We start from the raw sequence: 17299 nt of genomic DNA, 5'->3' as shown, positions 1-17299 counted from the left end.
GTTTAAAACATTAGATTAAGGCCAGCAATGTACAACCATCACAATAGTCTAATAACTCACAAGCAAGTATAATTATGCCACTTTTATTCCATAACTAGACATATTTGTCTGTCAAGCAATTCATTCAAAACAGTCAAATAATCAAAGCTTCTAGAGGATGATGATTTAATTTATGGATAAACAGTTTGCAAAAGATGTACTATAATTGCCAACGAGAAATCATCTTCTTCCAATTACGTACATTTTCCTTTGAGTAATAACAGATAGCTAACTAGTAAGGTTTTGGTTTGTCCGGTGATGGCAAACTTAAAGAAGCATCCACCAATCTAAGTAACGATTACTAATTTACCCAATCTAAACGATTTGGACAAAAAGAAGTCCATAAACCAGGGGTATTTAACTACTATTTGAGAAGGTCCAGTCACTCAAAATTCCTAGGTGGCAAAGGTTCGGATGGATATTGTCATTCATTGGTGTATTAGCAAACGCCCACCTCGCGACACCATGTTTTATGTATGTTTATAGAGGGTCACATGGGCACATAATCTGGCCATGTTAACTACAAGATTTAGATAGCTGGTTGGCATAACTTACCTACCTAGCTAACATGGGCTAGTTGTTCAACTGGACACTTCTGACAGGTTAATTACATAAGAGCAAAACTGTCCATGCACCACCAAATTTTGCTGCGTTCTACTATTACAACTCTTAATTTAACAGCGTTACATTAAAAGCCTGACAGAGTGTTTTCCAAAACACCAATCCATTACCTTAGCCAGGGCAAAAAACATAAACTCTTTCAGAATATTATTCAATCAAGCTTTACATTGTCAATACCAAGTAAAATCTTTACAAAAAACTATTTCAAGAGGATCAATTTTATTCATTCATATGCAATATGCACAAACACACAGGCATGCGCCTACACACTTCTGGCATCTACACACAAACAAACAAAGGAAATAGCAAAGTGTCTCACGTTGGCTTGAACAATGACCAGGTAGCGTGTTCTCTCTTCGTAGTTTAGTCTCTCAGCCAGAACAATGTACCCAGAGAGAGTATTCCCTACAACCACAGTTTCATTAGACACCTGATAGAGAGAGAAAGAGAGTGTTCACTCATAGTTTTCATTAACAACATACATTGTTCCACTATTCCATAGTCCTATAGCTTAAATAAGTCAGTCTTCAGTAAAGAAAGCATTACATCCACGTACTGGGTCGTTGGGGTTGTACTGGATGCCATATTCTATCTGTCCGTTAGGCCCATCATCGATGTCTGTGGCCCCACTGTCTTCACCAAAGCCTGTGAATATGATGGTCCCGGCAGGAGTGAGCTTGAGGCAGAGATAGAGGGAGCAAACCGTCATCAGGCATGTCACTCTGTCAGGACATTGTAACAACTCTATCTCACAGAAATGACTGACCCCTCCCAAGGTCACAAGGACACAGTGTGTCTTCAATAGAAGATGGCCAAATAATGCCAGAAGTGTGAGAAGTTGAGACCTTTGTCATTGTGCTATAGAAAGAGTGAATGAATGAACTGATTTGAAATGAAAACATTGTCATCAGCAGCCATGAATGAATGTGTGTTTCTCTGGGGGTCTCTGCACCCAACTGACAGCCATAACAACCACTCAGAGAGATGCTGAAGAGAAAGGGGCCTGGAGGGGAGTTCAGCTCAGTTCAGGAGCGGTTTGACAGCAGCGTAGTCTGACTCATAGCTGTTCAGGGAGTAGTGTTTCCTGGAATAACACACACTCATTGTGAAATACATAGAACACAGGAAGTGTCAACAAAGTAGACATCAGTCATGGTTGTCTACTCTAGACAACACAATGTCTGACTCTGAGCCTCTTGATAGGTGTCATGTCAAAATCTGGTTTTGATAGCTGAAATAATAAGACATCTCAAATGTCTAGTGTCATTAATGTAATGTCGTTGTACAGGGATGGCATTTTGGAAAAGAGACAATCAGAAATAACTAGAGATTTTGTCAGTGACACACAATATAAAATTACTTCTATTTCCCTTTGACAGCTGGGGTCTATGACGGAGGAGAACCATGGTAATTTCAGAATGAGTTATACAGTATCTGCAAACGTAGGAGATTAAAATCAATCTTCAAAGGAGTATGCAAATATCCACAGAATTTGCTTGTTTGTTCAGTTCTGCAGACCTTTTTGGTCAAAATAATCCTACTAACTTATGCTAAAAATAGTACTGCAAAATGCAACCAAAAGTCAATTTGTATAGGTGTAGATATAGGTGTGGATATTACTGACTGATTTTGATAAGACACATTTTAAATTTCTAAATACAGTGATGCCTAACACAAAATAAAATGTGATATTCCACTGTGCTCTCTGTCTGGAATGGTAACAAAAGTATTGACTCACACAGCTATCACTTTGTCTTAAATCAAATAAAAAAACACACACACACACGCATGCATTTACATGCATGCGTATGTACAAGCACACGTGCACACACACATACTGAGCTGACGTTGTTAGTCAAAACCATCATTGTTGAGCTTGCGGGTGCACACAGGGAATATGACATCTATAGCACACAGAGCACACAGACAGGATCCCCATGATTCCCTGGGAACATGCAAACTAGTGTGCCACTGAGCAATTTCATGCACTAGAGAATGAACAGATATTCTGAAGATCTGAGGATCAGCTATTGTTCTATTATCCTGGGAACCTTCTGCTTAACATGCGTATAATAGCTGTTGTCATGTATTACTCTGTCTCCGTGCTGAAGGCGTATCAACAAAATAGAAATACAGAATCCCCCTGTTGCTACAGAGTAGTCTACACTCTATTTCACTGTGCCAACATCAGAAATGCTTTGACTGTTTAATCAGGTAGGTCCTTCATTTAGGTGATCACCAAACCTGGACCATTCTTTGTATTTTAAGTGTGATTCTACTACAGTAGGAGTCCCTTTCTGTAAGGCATCTGGGCTTTGTTGACTGCTGGAAGGGTCATGATGACTTTCAAACCTCATTTGAGGAATCAGGTTGTGACTTACCCTGGGGATAAAGAAATGCTCACTGAAGAAAAAAACAATAATTGCTGTAGTAACTCGCTCTTTCTCTCACCTCGTTGACGGCTACATAGTAGCGCTGCTGTTGAAAGCGAGGCGTGTTGTCGTTTTTGTCCCTGATTACAATGCGGACCTCGTGGAGAATCACTGTCCCAACCAGCTCATTGGTACACTGGACCTTCACCACGACGGTAGAGATATACGAGGGGGGCTAAAGGCAAGAAAGAAAGAGAGAGAGAAAGGGAGAAAAGGAGGAACTGTAAATCAACCAATTCATCAATCAATAAAATGATCAATAAACTCTGGATTATGTAATCACTGTAGAAAAATACATTGGCACACTGCTCCGAAGCCCTTTACCTCAGTAGATCCAAAACCCACAAACAAGTCTACACGTTTTGGAATGGCCTTGTCAAGTCCAGACCTAATCCCAATTGAGATGTTGTGGCAGGACTTGAAATGAGCAGTTGATGCTTGAAAATAAATGTCACTGAGTTAAAGCAGTTCTGCATGGAAGAGTGGACCAAAATTCCTCCACAGTGATGTGAGAGACTGATCAACAACTGCAGGAAGTGTTTGGATGGTGTCATTACAGCTAAAGGTGTCCCAACCAGTTATTGAGAGTAATTACTTTTTTACACAGGGACATTGGGTGTAGCATAACTTTGTTTATGAAATAAATGAAATAAGTATGTAATTGTTGTGTTATTTGCTCACACAGGTTCCCTTTATCTAATATTAGGTTTTGGTTGAATATCTGATAATATTCAGTATTAAAAACATGCAAAAGTAGAGAAAATTATAAAGGGGGATAATGCTTTTCATAGTACTGTATGTCTAGTTGTAAGGGATTTCCTCCTCTTCTTCCAAGGAGGAGAGGCGAGAAGGATTGGAGGACCAATATGCGGCGTGGTAAGTGTCCATGGTTCTTTTAATAAGAAATAGTACACATGAACAACTGAATACAAAAAAACAATAAACGTGGAATGAACGAAACCCAAAACAGTACCGTGTGGTGAAAAACACAGACACGGAAACAAACACCCACAAACACACAGTGAAACCCAGGCTACCTAAGTATGATTCTCAATCAGAGACAACTAATGACACCTGCCTCTGATTGAGAACCATACTAGGCCGAAACATACAAATCCCCAAATCATAGAAAAACAAACATAGACTGCCCACCCCAACTCACGCCCTGACCATACTAAAAAAATACAAAACAAAGGAAATAAAGGTCAGAACGTGACACTAGTAGGCTTGTGTTTGCCAACATTTCTTAGCGAGACCCTCTACAAACGACATTATCCCAACCCAACCTGGGGCCGGGTCCATACTCACATCTCTGTCCAGGACGCGTCCGGTGCTGTTGAGGAACAGTCTCTGTCTGAGGGGGTCCAGGATGACCCAGTAGGCGTAATTGTCCAGCAGGGTCAGAGAGATGGTCCTGCCTGGGTCCTCTGCTCTCCCATTGATCTGCATATTTTTCACTATAACTGTGCCTGCACAGAAGTAACATATTATGATATATTGTAATTTTTGCACACATTTGTTTTATACTTTGCAACTTACATTTATTTAACACATTTATGCTCAGTCTGTAGCCCATGCAAAAATCAAACCTTCAACCATTGTGTTACAAGCACCACGCCTCAAACAACAGTCATGTTACACAGCAGCATAATGATCAGGGTTTACTCTCTAAAACATCTAAATCCCTTTGCAGAGAAAGGCTCATTTGGGCTAGCACCAGGCATTACTAAAATTTTTTCCTCAAGAGCCACTCTTAAGTTTCGGATGAATTGCATCCTTGCCTTTTAATTACGATTAGAATGATTCGAATCTGACACTGCAGCACTCGAGGACTAGACAAAAACACAGCATTGGAATTTTGGCCTTGGCATTGGCTAGAGGAATCCAACCAATTGTGCCTTGGTTGATTGGCATGCTTGTTAGGGTATCAGTACTACACCACAACACATTCTGACCTTGTTGATGTGCAGTCACCTTTTCTAACATTTTTGCAAGACAAAATACATATGATCAGAAGTAATTCTGCTCGCCGTCTGTAGCAAGGCATGTGCAGTATCCACATGAGGTTAAAATTAACGTAGTTACAGAACCCTGAACCAAGCCATATGCTGGCAAACTACATATGTAATGTACCGAGTTTAACACTTGCCTCACTACACTAGCACATAGATGCAAGCAGATCATTTAGCTATAAAATGAAATAGGATGGTGTGTATCTTTATGGATGTTTTAATTACAGTGTAGCACGCTATAATTTTGTGCTTTAATCTCAAAACAAGGCATTTTCATACATATTTAAACTTCATTAACTTCAGAGGGAGATCTTTTTGGAATATTTAGGTCATAAAATACACTGCTGATAATATTACAAATAATATTACTGGGGAGGGAGAGGGAGCCTTGTTGCTTTCTAAAGTTAATTACGCTTCAATTGTCTAGAGAGACTAAGACAGGCAATGGCCCTTACCATTTCTATCAATGGAAGATTTATGCACTTCTAGGGCTCTATTATAACGAACCTAACGCAATGGTCAATCTAAGCGCTGGGCAGTAGTGTTATAGGTTCGGGCTATGTCAGAAATATTTTTGGTATTTTCACAAGCACAATTATCGGCGCAGTTGGCTTGGTTTTGATGAATAAACAAGTTGTGGCCAATCAGAACATGCGCCATGGCTAAATATATGGTTGCTTCAAGTTGTGTACTTACGGTCTTTTATGTATTGCCTTGGAATCGACTCCAATTCCAATGTTAGTCTGTTATAGGTTGTTAAACAGCTTACAGAATCAAAATGTGGACCTATCCAATCTTTGCTAAATATGTTAACTTGAACATGTTTGCAGTCCACATTGTTGTATGTAATTGCATGGCTTCAATGTTGAAATATATGCATAGCATTCTCACTTCTATAGAGGATAGGCCTACTGCAAATGGCATTATGGCCAAGCATGGACGAGCCAAATGTTGTCAATAAGCAAGACTAAATTCACTAAAAAGAGAGCGATTAATTCTAATCAAATTCTAAACAAAACTAAACAACAACTTGTTTTAAATAGGCAGACGCAGTAATTGCTTCCCATGTGCATATAATATTAAAACAAAGCAGACTATGGAAGTTGTGACGAGGTGAGGTAGGACCCAGGAGCAGAGAATAGAACCAGACGAGGAACCAGTGGTTTAGAATAAATGTAAATACTTTACACATTCAGAATTTCACTTCTTGTTTGGAAGATTGCCTGCCCTATGAGTTCTGTTATACTCACAGACATAATTCAAACAGTTTTAGAAACTTCAGAGTGTTCTCTATCCAATAGTAATAATAATATGCATATATTAGCAATCTAGGACAGAGTATGATGCAGTTCACTATGGGCATGCAATTCATACAAAGTGAAAATACTGCCCCCTATCCTCAACAAGTTATGGCACAAATTTTGACAGCGGAAACGCAGCCTATCCAGCCATGACACAGACTGCCTATTATGCTTAACACCAGCCCAAACATAAAGCACTTAGTCACTTACTCTCTCAATCTAATACTTACAAAACTCACAAAGGAAAGAGGTACTGTTGATACTTTCACACAATATAAAGTAAACTTCTGCAAGGGGTGAGAGGCCTTAATAAAACAAATCCCACAGAAACGTCCCACCTATTGGTTTCTCTCCACACTCTTAGAAAAAAGGGTTCCAAAAGGGTTATTTGCGGAAGGATGGGTTATACCAAGAACCGTTTTGACCAGAAGAACCCTTTTTGGAAGACAATGGTTCTTTATAAAGCAATGGGTTCTACCTAGAACCTTCAACATCTTAAGAACCATTTTTTGAAGAAAGGGTTTTTTGATGATTCTTTGGAAGACAATCAGGATTATTTGGAAGGCAAGAAGGGTTCTACATAGAACCATATATAATATTTCTCAGCAAGCTCTATTGCAGGGGTATTTTCAGAATTGTTTGTTTTACTGTAAAATCTGTGTTTTTGAATGTACATTGATTGGTTGATTAAAGTTATGCTACACAAAGATAAATAACATACCGTTTTCGAAACTAACCCAATCTCTTCGTAATTGGATTTATTGTAGCTGTTACTGAGATGGTTCTTCCAGTTAAGATGATTGAGGTAGTCTCAGTAATCATTCTTCCCTACCCTGGCACTCATTCTGAATGCAGGTTGTGGGTGATTAACAAATCCAATTGTTGGATATCCTAACTCTGGCTGGATTCCAATAGGAATTACACATCATCTTGCAAGCCAACATTTTGTGATTTGCAGGCCTGGTGTGGCCAGTAAACCAGGAGATCCACAACACCACTGTGTTAGGGTATAACCAGGCCCTCAAAGAAAGGCCTTATGATATACACAGAGTATACAAAATCTTATTATAAACTGGGTGGTTTTAGCCCTGAATGCTGATTGGCTGACAGCCATGTAATATCAGACCGTATACCACGGGTATGACAAAATAATGATTTTTACTGCTCCAATTATGTTGGTAGCCAGTATATAATACCAATAAGGCACCTTGGGGGGTTGTGGTATATGGCCAATATATCACGGCTATGTGCTGTATAAAGGCACTCCACATTGCGTCGTGCAAAGAACAGCCCTTAGCCATGGTATATTAGCCATATACCACCCCCCCGGTGCCTTATGACACCTGCTCATTCCATGACATAGACTGACCAGGTAAATCCAGGTGAAAGCTATAATCCCTTATTGATGTCACTTGTTAAATCCACTTCAATCAGTGTAGATAAAGGGGAGCAGTGCAGATAAAGGGGAGGTTAAAGAAGGATTTTTAAGTCTTGAGACAATTGAGACATGGATTGTGTATGTGTTCCATTCAGAGGGTGAATGTGCAAGACAAAAGTGCCTTTTAACAGGGGTCTGGTAGTAGATGCCAGACACACCTGTTTGTGTCAAGAGCTGCAATGCCGCTGGGTTTTTCATGCTCAACAGTTTCTTGTGCGTATCAAGAATGGTCCACCAGCCAAAGGACTTCCAGCCAACTTGACACAACTTTGGGAAGCATTGGAGTCAACATGAGCCAGCATCCTGGTGAACACTTCCGACACCTTTTAGAGTCCATGCCCCGTCGACGGGGGGTGCTACTCAATATTAGGAAGTTGTTCCTAATATTTGAAATACTCAGTGTGTAATCTATTGTCGTAAACAATTACATGTTAAAGGCTAATCAGGCTGGTGGAACCGTTCATAAAGGGTTCTAGGAAGAACCCTGCAAAGATAAAAGCGTTCTCAGTAGAACCCTTCATAGAGGGTTCTAGGCAGAACCCTTCACAAAGGGTTCACAGAGGGTTCATTGAAGAACCCTACATAGAAGGTTGTAGATAGAACTATTTGCAAAGGGTTCTACCCAGCATCAAAAAGGGTTCCCCTATGGGGACAAACCGAAGAACCCTGTATGATTCTACTCAAAGACAGGGTCATTCTCCACTGACCACTTCACCTCCTGAGCATGTCATCTATTTCAGACTTGTGTGACCAGCCCACTTTTATTCCAAATATCAAAAGACACTTTACAGCATCCCAGAATCATGCTGCCAGACAGGGCTGACCCTGAAAATCAGATAGATGTATATTTCAGAAGCTATAGGAAGGTATGTAGGTGGAAATGTACTTCACTAGAGATTATATGGTTATGTTTCAAACAATAGGTATGCAATTCAAAGTTAATATAGACCATTTTCTCTAATTGATAGGCCAGGCGCAAAGGACAGTCAGTGCCTTTGTGTGAGTTTGGTAGATATTGAAGATATATTAAAGATAATACCTTTCATAAGGTGTGAGCCTTGATGACTCATAACTGACTGTCTGGACTCAAGATATCTTAGACTTTGAACCAATTTAATCAATCCCTGGATAATTATAGTATAGACGCTGAGGTTTACAAAAGGCTTTGAAGATAGTGGGGAAAAAATCTAAAGATTAGCAAAAAAATTACTAATCAATAAGCACTTAACTTGTTCTGTACTGAAGTCCAACCGAGACCAGGTTTAATTTAGTTTGATCTTTAAAATCCAATAAACATGATATGTTCCACGCAACAAGCAGCAATAACTCGAATAGAAAAGTCATGCGTGTCCTCAATCCACTAAAAAAGACCATGCTGTAAAAAACAATCCAATACTTTGACTTTTCAAGACCAGTCGTCTTGTATAAGACGTTGTGTCTGAAGTAAGATTTTACTCTATCACAGACACGGTGGATCAAACTCTGTGTCCGATAAAATGTGGCTTGGGTTTGGCTCCTTTGTCTGTCTGGTGAATTCCCTTTAGCACCCATCAACCAGGTGTGAATGGGGAGAGTGAGCAAAGCTGCACCGATAGATAAATAGAATAGGTTATGTATTGTATACAAAGGCAGATTTATGCACGCAAACACAAAAACACTCATACAGTTCACACATAGCAGAGATTGGTATTAAGCCGTTCAAAAACATGCGTGACCTCAAGCATTTGTTATATACAGTGGGGCATCCTTACTGTATAAAATTACATTAAAAGTATTTAGTCAGCCACCAATTGTGCAAGTTCTCCCACTTAAAAAGATGAGAGAGGCCTGTAATTTTCATCATAGGTACACTTCAACTAAAAAATCCAGAAAATCACATTGTAGGATTTTTTATGAATTTATTTGCAAATTATGGTGGAACATAAGTATTTGGTCACCTACAAACAAGCAAGATTTCTGGCTCTCACAAACCTGTAACTTCTTCTTTAAGAGGCTCATCTGTCCTCCACTCGTTACCCATATTAATGGCACCTGTTTGAACTTGTTATCAGTATAAAAGACAACTGTCCACAACCTCAAACAGTCACACTCCAGTCACGCCTTGCCTGTTCAGCGCAGCCAGTGCCTTTCTCCTCTCCAGTGCTGTCGGAGTCTCCCGCCTGTTTAGCTCCAGTGCTGTTCAGCGCAGTCTCCCTCCTGCGCTGCCGGAGTCTCCCGCCTGTTCAGCGCAGCCAGTGCCTTTCTCCTCTCCAGTGCTGTCGGAGCCCCGCCTGTTTAGCCCCTCCCGCCTGTTCAGCGCAGCCAGAGCTTTCCTCCTCTCCTGCGCTGCCGGAGTCTCCCGCCTGTTCAGCGCAGCCAGTGCCTTTCTCCTCTAGTGCTGTCGGCTCCCGCCTGTTTAGCGCTGCCGGAGCCTCCCGCCTGTTTAGCACAGCCAGAGCCTTCCTCTCCTGCGCTGCCGGAGTCTCCCGCATGTTCAGCACTGCCAGAGCCTTCCTCCTCTACAGCGCTGCTGGAGTCTCCTGCCTGTTCAGCGCAGCCAGAGCTGCCAGCCTGCATGGAGCAGCCTGAGCTGCCAGCCTGCATGGAGCAGCCTGAGCTGTCAGTCTGCATGGAGCAGCCAGAGCTGTCAGCCTGCATGGAGCAGCCAGAGCTGTCAGCCTGCATGGAGCAGCCAGAGCTGTCAGCCTGCATGGAGCAGCCAGAGATGTCAGTCTGCATGGAGCAGCCAGAGCTGTCAGTCTGCATGGAGCAGCCAGAGCTGTCAGTCTGCATGGAGCAGCCAGAGATGTCAGTCTGCATGGAGCAGCCAGAGATGTCAGTCTGCATGGAGCATGGAGACTCTTCCAGATCTGCCAGTCAGCCAGACTCTTCCAGATCTGCCAGTCAGCCAGACTCTTCCAGATCTGCCTGTCAGCCAGACTCTTCCAGACCTGCCAGTCTCCCAGACTCTTCCAGATCTCCCAGTCAGCCAGACTCTTCCAGATCTGCCAGTCAACCAGACTCTTCTAGATCCGCCAGTCAGCCAGGATCTGCCGGATCCAACTACCTGCCTGAGCTTCCTCTCAGTGCCGGGCTTCCTCTCAGTGCCGGGCTTCCCCTCAGTGCCGGGCTTCCCCTCAGTGCCGGGCTTCCCCTCAGTGCCGAGCTTCCCCTCAGTGCCGAGCTTCCCCTCAGTGCCAGGCTTCCCCTCAGTGCCGAGCTTCCCCTCAGTGCCGGGCTTCCCCTCAGTGCCGGGCTTCCCCTCAGTGCCGAGCTTCCCCTCAGTGCCCGAGCTGCCCTCAGTCCCGAGCTGCCCCTCAGTCCCGAGCTGCCCCTCAGTCCAGTGGGGTTCTGGGTGAGGACTACTAGGCCATGGTCGGCGGCGAGGGTAGACTATCCTAGGACGCGAGGGGGAGGAACTAAGACATTGCTAGAGTGGGGTCCACGTCCCGCGCCACCACCATGGACAGACGCCCACCCGGACCCTCCCTATTGTTTTGACGTGCGTCCGGGAGTCCGCACCTTAGGGGGGGGTTCTGTCACGCCTTGGTCGTAGTATATTATGTTTGTCTTCATTTATTTGGTCAGGCCAGGGTGTGACATGGGTTTTTGTGGTGCGTTTTTGTCTTAGGGTTTTGTGGGGTGTCTAGCATAGTCTATGGCTGCCTGAGGCGGTTCTCAATCAGAGTCAGGTGATTCTCGTTGTCTCTGATTGGGAACCATATTTAGGTAGCCTGGGTTTTACTGTGTGTTTGTGGGTGATTGTTCCTGTCTCTGTGTTAGTTGTCACAAGATAGGCTGTATAGGTTTTCGCGTTATGTTTGTTGTTTTGTATTTGTTCGTTTGTTCTTCTTCATTAAAGAACATGAGTAACCACCACGCTGCATTTTGGTCCGCTCCTCTTTCAACAGACGAACGCCGTTACAGAGCCAAAATAAATTAAAGAGAAAAATTTGCTTAACAAGTCACATTACAAGTTGCATGGACTCAATCTATGTGCAATAATAGTGTATAACATTGTTTTTTTTAACATGATATCTCATCGCTGTACCGCACACATACAATTGTCTCTAAGGTCCCTCAGTTGAGCAGTGTATTTCAAACACAGATTCAACCGCAAGACCAGGGAGGTTTTCCATTGCCCTGCAAAGAAGGGCACCTATCTGTTGATGGGTAGAAATTTTAAAAAAGCAGGCATTGGTCAGGTTATTAATTACACTTGGATGGTGTATCAATCCACCCAGTCACTACAAATATACAGTCCTAGCTCAGTTACCGGAGAGGAAGGAAACCACTTAGGGATTTCACCATGAGGCCAATGGTGTCTTTAAAACAGTTACATAGTTTAATGGCTGTGATAGGAGAAAACTGAGGATGGATCAACAACATTGTAGTTAATCCACAATACTAACCTAACTGACAGAGTGAAAAGAAAGAAGCTCGTACATAATACAAATATTACAAAACATAGGACTGGGGAATTTTTCATGGTAAAAAAGAAAACGAATATAGCTAAGCATAATGCAAAATTCTAGAGGAAAATCTGGTTCAGTATGCTTTCCACCAGATACTGGGAAATTAACTCAACTTTCAACAGGATACCTAAAACACAAGGCCAAATTAACATTGGCATTGTTTACTAAGAAGACAGTGAGGGCCCGAGTTACAGTTTTGTCTTAAATCTACTTGAAAATGAATGGCAAAACCTGAAAATAGTTGTCTAGCAATGATCAACAACCAATTTGACAGAGCTTGAAGAATTTTGAAAAGCTCTTAGAGACATACCCAGATATACTCACAGCTTTAATCGCTGCCAAAGATGCATCTTCAAAGTATTGACTCAGAGGTGTGATTACTTATTTAAATGAACGATTTCTGTATTAAATTTTCAGAAAATGTGGAAACATCAATAAAAACATGTTTTCACTTTTTCATTAGGGGATATTGTGTGTAGATGGGTGAGGAAAAAAATCTATTAAATCCATTTTGACAAAATGTGGAATAACTCAAAAAGTAGGAAAACTTTATGAAGGCTCTGCAATTGAATGTGAGTTGACCCTCAGCCTCACACACAAACAAATGCATGCACACACCCAAGCACACACCAGCTGCTAAGTGACCCGCCTAGCAATGCCCACTGCACCCTACATGAGTGCTAAGTAACTGCCTCCAACTGAGAATGGGATGTCATCTGTCTGTTTATACATTAACACCAAAAGTAAACTATAACTACAGAGCCAAATGAGAAGAAAAGATCAGGGAACTGCTGTTTAGTAGTCTACTGTGTGTAGAGCAGGAAACAAGTGAAAATCCTCCAAATTAAATGGGTCAATGCAAAGCAGGTGAATTGAGCAACAGACCATACCAGAACCTGACATTTCTATTGTTTCGGCAAACTTTCAGTAAACACAAGGCCCAAGATGAAAGGGTGAGTTCAAAAACTAAACAACTTCATTGCATTAAAGGATTCATTCAAAGACCAGCTATATTTCTAGTAGACAGCATAATCCTCTTGTTACATACATTTTCTGACTGAGATTATTTTATAGTGTCCAGATTAGCTGCATCTCCCTCTGCACCACATCTCCTTTCACCTCTAGCGTATAATTAGCTTCTTTCCACGAAACATGTTCACATCCCTGAAAGTGGTCATTTATGAGCACTACAGGGTCTATATTCAAAGAACTTGTGAGCATCCCGCAAGCTAATTCTGCATGGAGAGTGAAAGCCTTCTGATTAGCTTTGTGTTGTATGTAAAACCCACTCACACTCTCAATCCTGACAGCTTGTGACAACGAGATTTAAGACGTGCTCTCAACATTGCAAGCCTGTTAAATGTTGCTGCTGTCTTTTTTTCTGAATCACACAGTTTCCATAGATGGATATTTTGGGTATATATGGACCGTAATCGAAAAAAAGACCCAATAGTGATGTTTATGGGACATATAGGAGTGCCAACAAAGAAGTGCGTCCAAGGTAATGAAAGTTTTATATTTTATTTCTGCTATTTGTGTAGCGCCGGCTACGCTAATTCTTTTGTTTACGTCGCCTTCAGGTATTTTGGGGTGTTGCATGCTATCAGATAATAGCTTCTCATAATCTGACTTGTTGGCTAGATTCACAACGAGTGTAGCTTTAATTCAGTGCCCTACATGTGTGTTTTTAACGAGTGCTATTAGAATTTGGCGTAGCGCATTTGCATTTCCAGATGCCTAGATGGGACGTCTGCGTCTCAGGTCGACGCAAGAGGTTTTAAAGGTCTTACTCGGCTACGGAGAATGTGATCACAGTCGTCAGGAACAGCTGGTGCTCTCATGCATGGTTTAATGTTGTTTTCCTTAAAGCGAGCCTAGAAGACATTTAGGTCATCTAGTAGGCTCACGTCACTGGACAGCTCGAGGTTCGATTTCCCTTTATAATCCATGGTAGTTTGCAATCCCTGCTCAGAGCCAGTGAAGTACAATTCGATCTTAGTCCTGCATTGACGCTTTGCCTGTTAGATGGTTCGTCGAAGGGCGTAGAGAGAATTATTTTTAACTTGCGGATTAATGTCCCACTCCTTGAAAGCGGCATCCCTAGCCTTTAGCTCAGTGTGGATGTTGCCTGTAATCCATGGTGTCTGGTAGGAATATGTACGTACGGTCACTGATGGGATGACATCGTCAATGCACTTAATGAAACTCCTCAATGCCATCGGATGAATCCCGGAACATATTCCAATCTGCGTTAGCCAAACAATCCTGTAGTTTAGCATCCACTAAATAAGGTCACTTCCGTTTGAGTTTTTACTGGTAAGCCGGAATCAGGAGGATAGAGTTATGGTCAGATTTATCAAATGGACAGCGAGGGAGAGCTTTGTTTTCATTTCTATGTGGGGTAAATGTTATAAGGAGTTTTCTCCTGTGGTTTTACATGTGACATGCTGGTAGAAAGTAGGTAAGACGGATTCCAGTTTTCCTGCATTAAAATTACCGGCCACTGGGAGCACTGGCTCTGGATTTAATTTAATTTGATTTATTAAGCCAATGGCGACAGCTAGTCTTAATGCGGTCTGACACATAACAAAAAAGACATTACAGACAATTATACTTTACAATTTTCATACATTTATGAACATGTAGTGTGTGTGTGTATGTGTGTGCATCTATCAAGTTTATCTAGTTTTATCTTACCTTGATTATCGTCCAGTCATATGGTCATGTGCAGCAAATCAAGACCTATTTAAGCTGCAGCTGGCCCAGAACAGAGACGTATGTCTTTCTCTTCATTGTAATCAGAGGGCTAATATTAACTTCATTGGGATAGGGGCAGTATTTTCATATCACATCACAGTCCTCCCAGGTTGCAGTTCCTAGGGCTTCCACAAGATGTCAACAGTCTTTAGAAAGAGTTCCAGGGTGGTCTTTTGGAAAAATTACCCAGAAATTGTAGTTTTTCTAGGTGGCTCCCATTTTGGCTGTAGTGTTTCCAAGTGCATGGAGGAAAGCACGTTCTTTCTTATTTATCTCCGGTAATGAACATACTATTCTCCGTCTTAAATTGTATTGTTTAGTTGCGTATTAGGATACCTAAGGTTTGATTATAAACGTTGTTTGACTTGTTTGGAAAAGTATATTAGTAACGTTTGGGATTAATTTTGCATGCATTTTGATGGAGGGAAACTGAGTGGATTATTGACTGAAGCGCGTGAGCTAAACTGAGATTTTATGGATATAAAGAAGGACATTCTCAAACAAAAGGACCATTTGTGATGTAACTGGGACCTTTGGAGTGCCAACAGAAGATCATCAAAGGTAAGGCATTTTTTACATCACTATTTCTGACTTTCGTGTCACACCTGCCTGGTTGAAATATGTTTTTCTTTTTCATGTGTTGGTATGCAGGGCGCTGTCCTCGGATAATTGCATGGTTTGCGTTCGCTGTAAAGCCTTTTTGAAATCTGACATGGCGGCTGGATTATCAACAAGTTAAGCTTTATTTTGATGTATTGCACTTGTGATTTTATGAAAGTTAAATAGTTATAGCAATTTAATTTGAATTTGGCGCTCTGCAATTTCACCGGATGTTGTTGAGGTGTCCCGCTAGCGGCACGCCTATCCCAATGTTTATGCCAGTCGCAGGTCATTGGTAAAAATAGAAAAGAGTCAATGGTCTAGAGAGCTGTTGTTCATTTGTTTACGGAGAAAGAGCATTGTATATGGTCAACAACAAAATATCCAAACAGTTTGCTAAGCACTGGCAGCAAGCTGATAAGTCTGCTGTTAGAAACCAGTAAAGGCCACTTTACCACTCTTGGATAATGGAAGGACTTTGGCTTCTCTCCAGGACAGAGGACAAGGACTTTCCTCTAGGCTCGGATTAAAGATATGACAGATAGAAGTGGCTATAGAGTCAAATACCATCCTCAGTAGCTTTCCATCTAAATTGTCAATGCCAGGAGGTTTGTCATTACTGATCGATAGCAAAAAATGTCCCACCTCTCCCACACCAACTTGACAAAATTCAAACTTACAATGTTTTTCTTTCATATTTGTTTTTTTATGCATGATTATGATGACTCACTGTTCGTTGTTGGCATTTCCTGTCTAAGTTTTCCCATTTTGTCAATGAAGTAATCATTCAAATAATTGACAACATCAACTTGTTTTGTGATGAATACGCCATCTGATGCGAAATATGGAGTTGAGTATTTCTGCCCATAATTCCACTTAAAGTACTCCAATGTTTTTTTTGTTCAATCTTTCTTTATATGATTGGTCTTGGCTTCATAATACAGTTTCTTCTTATTTTTGTTGAGTACTCACATAATTTCAAAATATTCAGTAAGTCAGCCAGTCAGATGTGCAGATAGACTTATTAGCCACTCCTTTCGCCACATCTCTTTCAACCATACAGTTGTTCAATTATTCACCAATCCATGGAGCCTTAACAGTTCTAACAGTCAGTGTCTTAATAGGTGCATGTTTATCAATAATTGTAAGCAGCAATTTCATGAATTCATCAAGTGCAGCGTCAAAATCCTTTGTATTATCAAAATTATCCAATTGGTAGTAGTTACAGTCTTGTCTCATCGCTGCAACTCCCGTACGGACTCGAGAGAGGCGAAGGTCGAGAGCCATGCGTCCTCCGAAACACAACCCAACCAAGCCGCACTACTTCTAGACACAATGCCCATCCAACCCGGAAGCCAGCCGCACCAATGTGTCGGAGGAAACACCGTACACCTGGCGACCTGGTCAGCATGCACTGTGCCAGGCCCACCACAGGAGTCGCTAGTGAGCGTTGAGACAAGAATATCCCTGCCGGCCAAACCCTCTCTAACCAGGAAGACACTGGGCCAATTGTGTGCCGCCCCATGAGACTCCCGGTCGCAGCCGGCTGCGACAGAGCCTAGACTCAAACCCAGAATCTCTGGTGGCACAGCTAGCACTGCAATGCCTTAGACCACTGCGCCACCCGGGACTTAATCACTATTTT

The 17299-nt window shown here is 41.8% G+C and overlaps 1 protein-coding gene across 2 annotated transcripts in view; it reads right to left on the bottom strand.

Annotated features, from left to right (window-relative positions):
* The window catches only part of LOC112254505 (protocadherin-15), a 222762-nt gene that overhangs the window by 148642 nt on the left and 56821 nt on the right, over positions 1-17299 (bottom strand). For both annotated transcript variants that reach the window (XM_024427170.2, XM_024427178.2), the window contains 4 exons: positions 4401-4561; positions 3112-3267; positions 1217-1336; positions 980-1090 (listed from right to left, as the gene is read on the bottom strand). In XM_024427170.2, coding sequence (XP_024282938.1) covers positions 980-1090; positions 1217-1336; positions 3112-3267; positions 4401-4561 — 548 coding nt within the window. The remainder of the gene's footprint in view (positions 1-979; positions 1091-1216; positions 1337-3111; positions 3268-4400; positions 4562-17299) is intronic.

The sequence above is a fragment of the Oncorhynchus tshawytscha genome, linkage group LG01 (genome assembly GCF_018296145.1).
Source record: "Oncorhynchus tshawytscha isolate Ot180627B linkage group LG01, Otsh_v2.0, whole genome shotgun sequence".
NCBI lineage: Eukaryota > Metazoa > Chordata > Actinopteri > Salmoniformes > Salmonidae > Oncorhynchus > Oncorhynchus tshawytscha.
The sequence above is the reverse complement of the archived record's forward strand: the minus strand, read 5'-3'. Positions and strand labels throughout refer to the sequence as shown.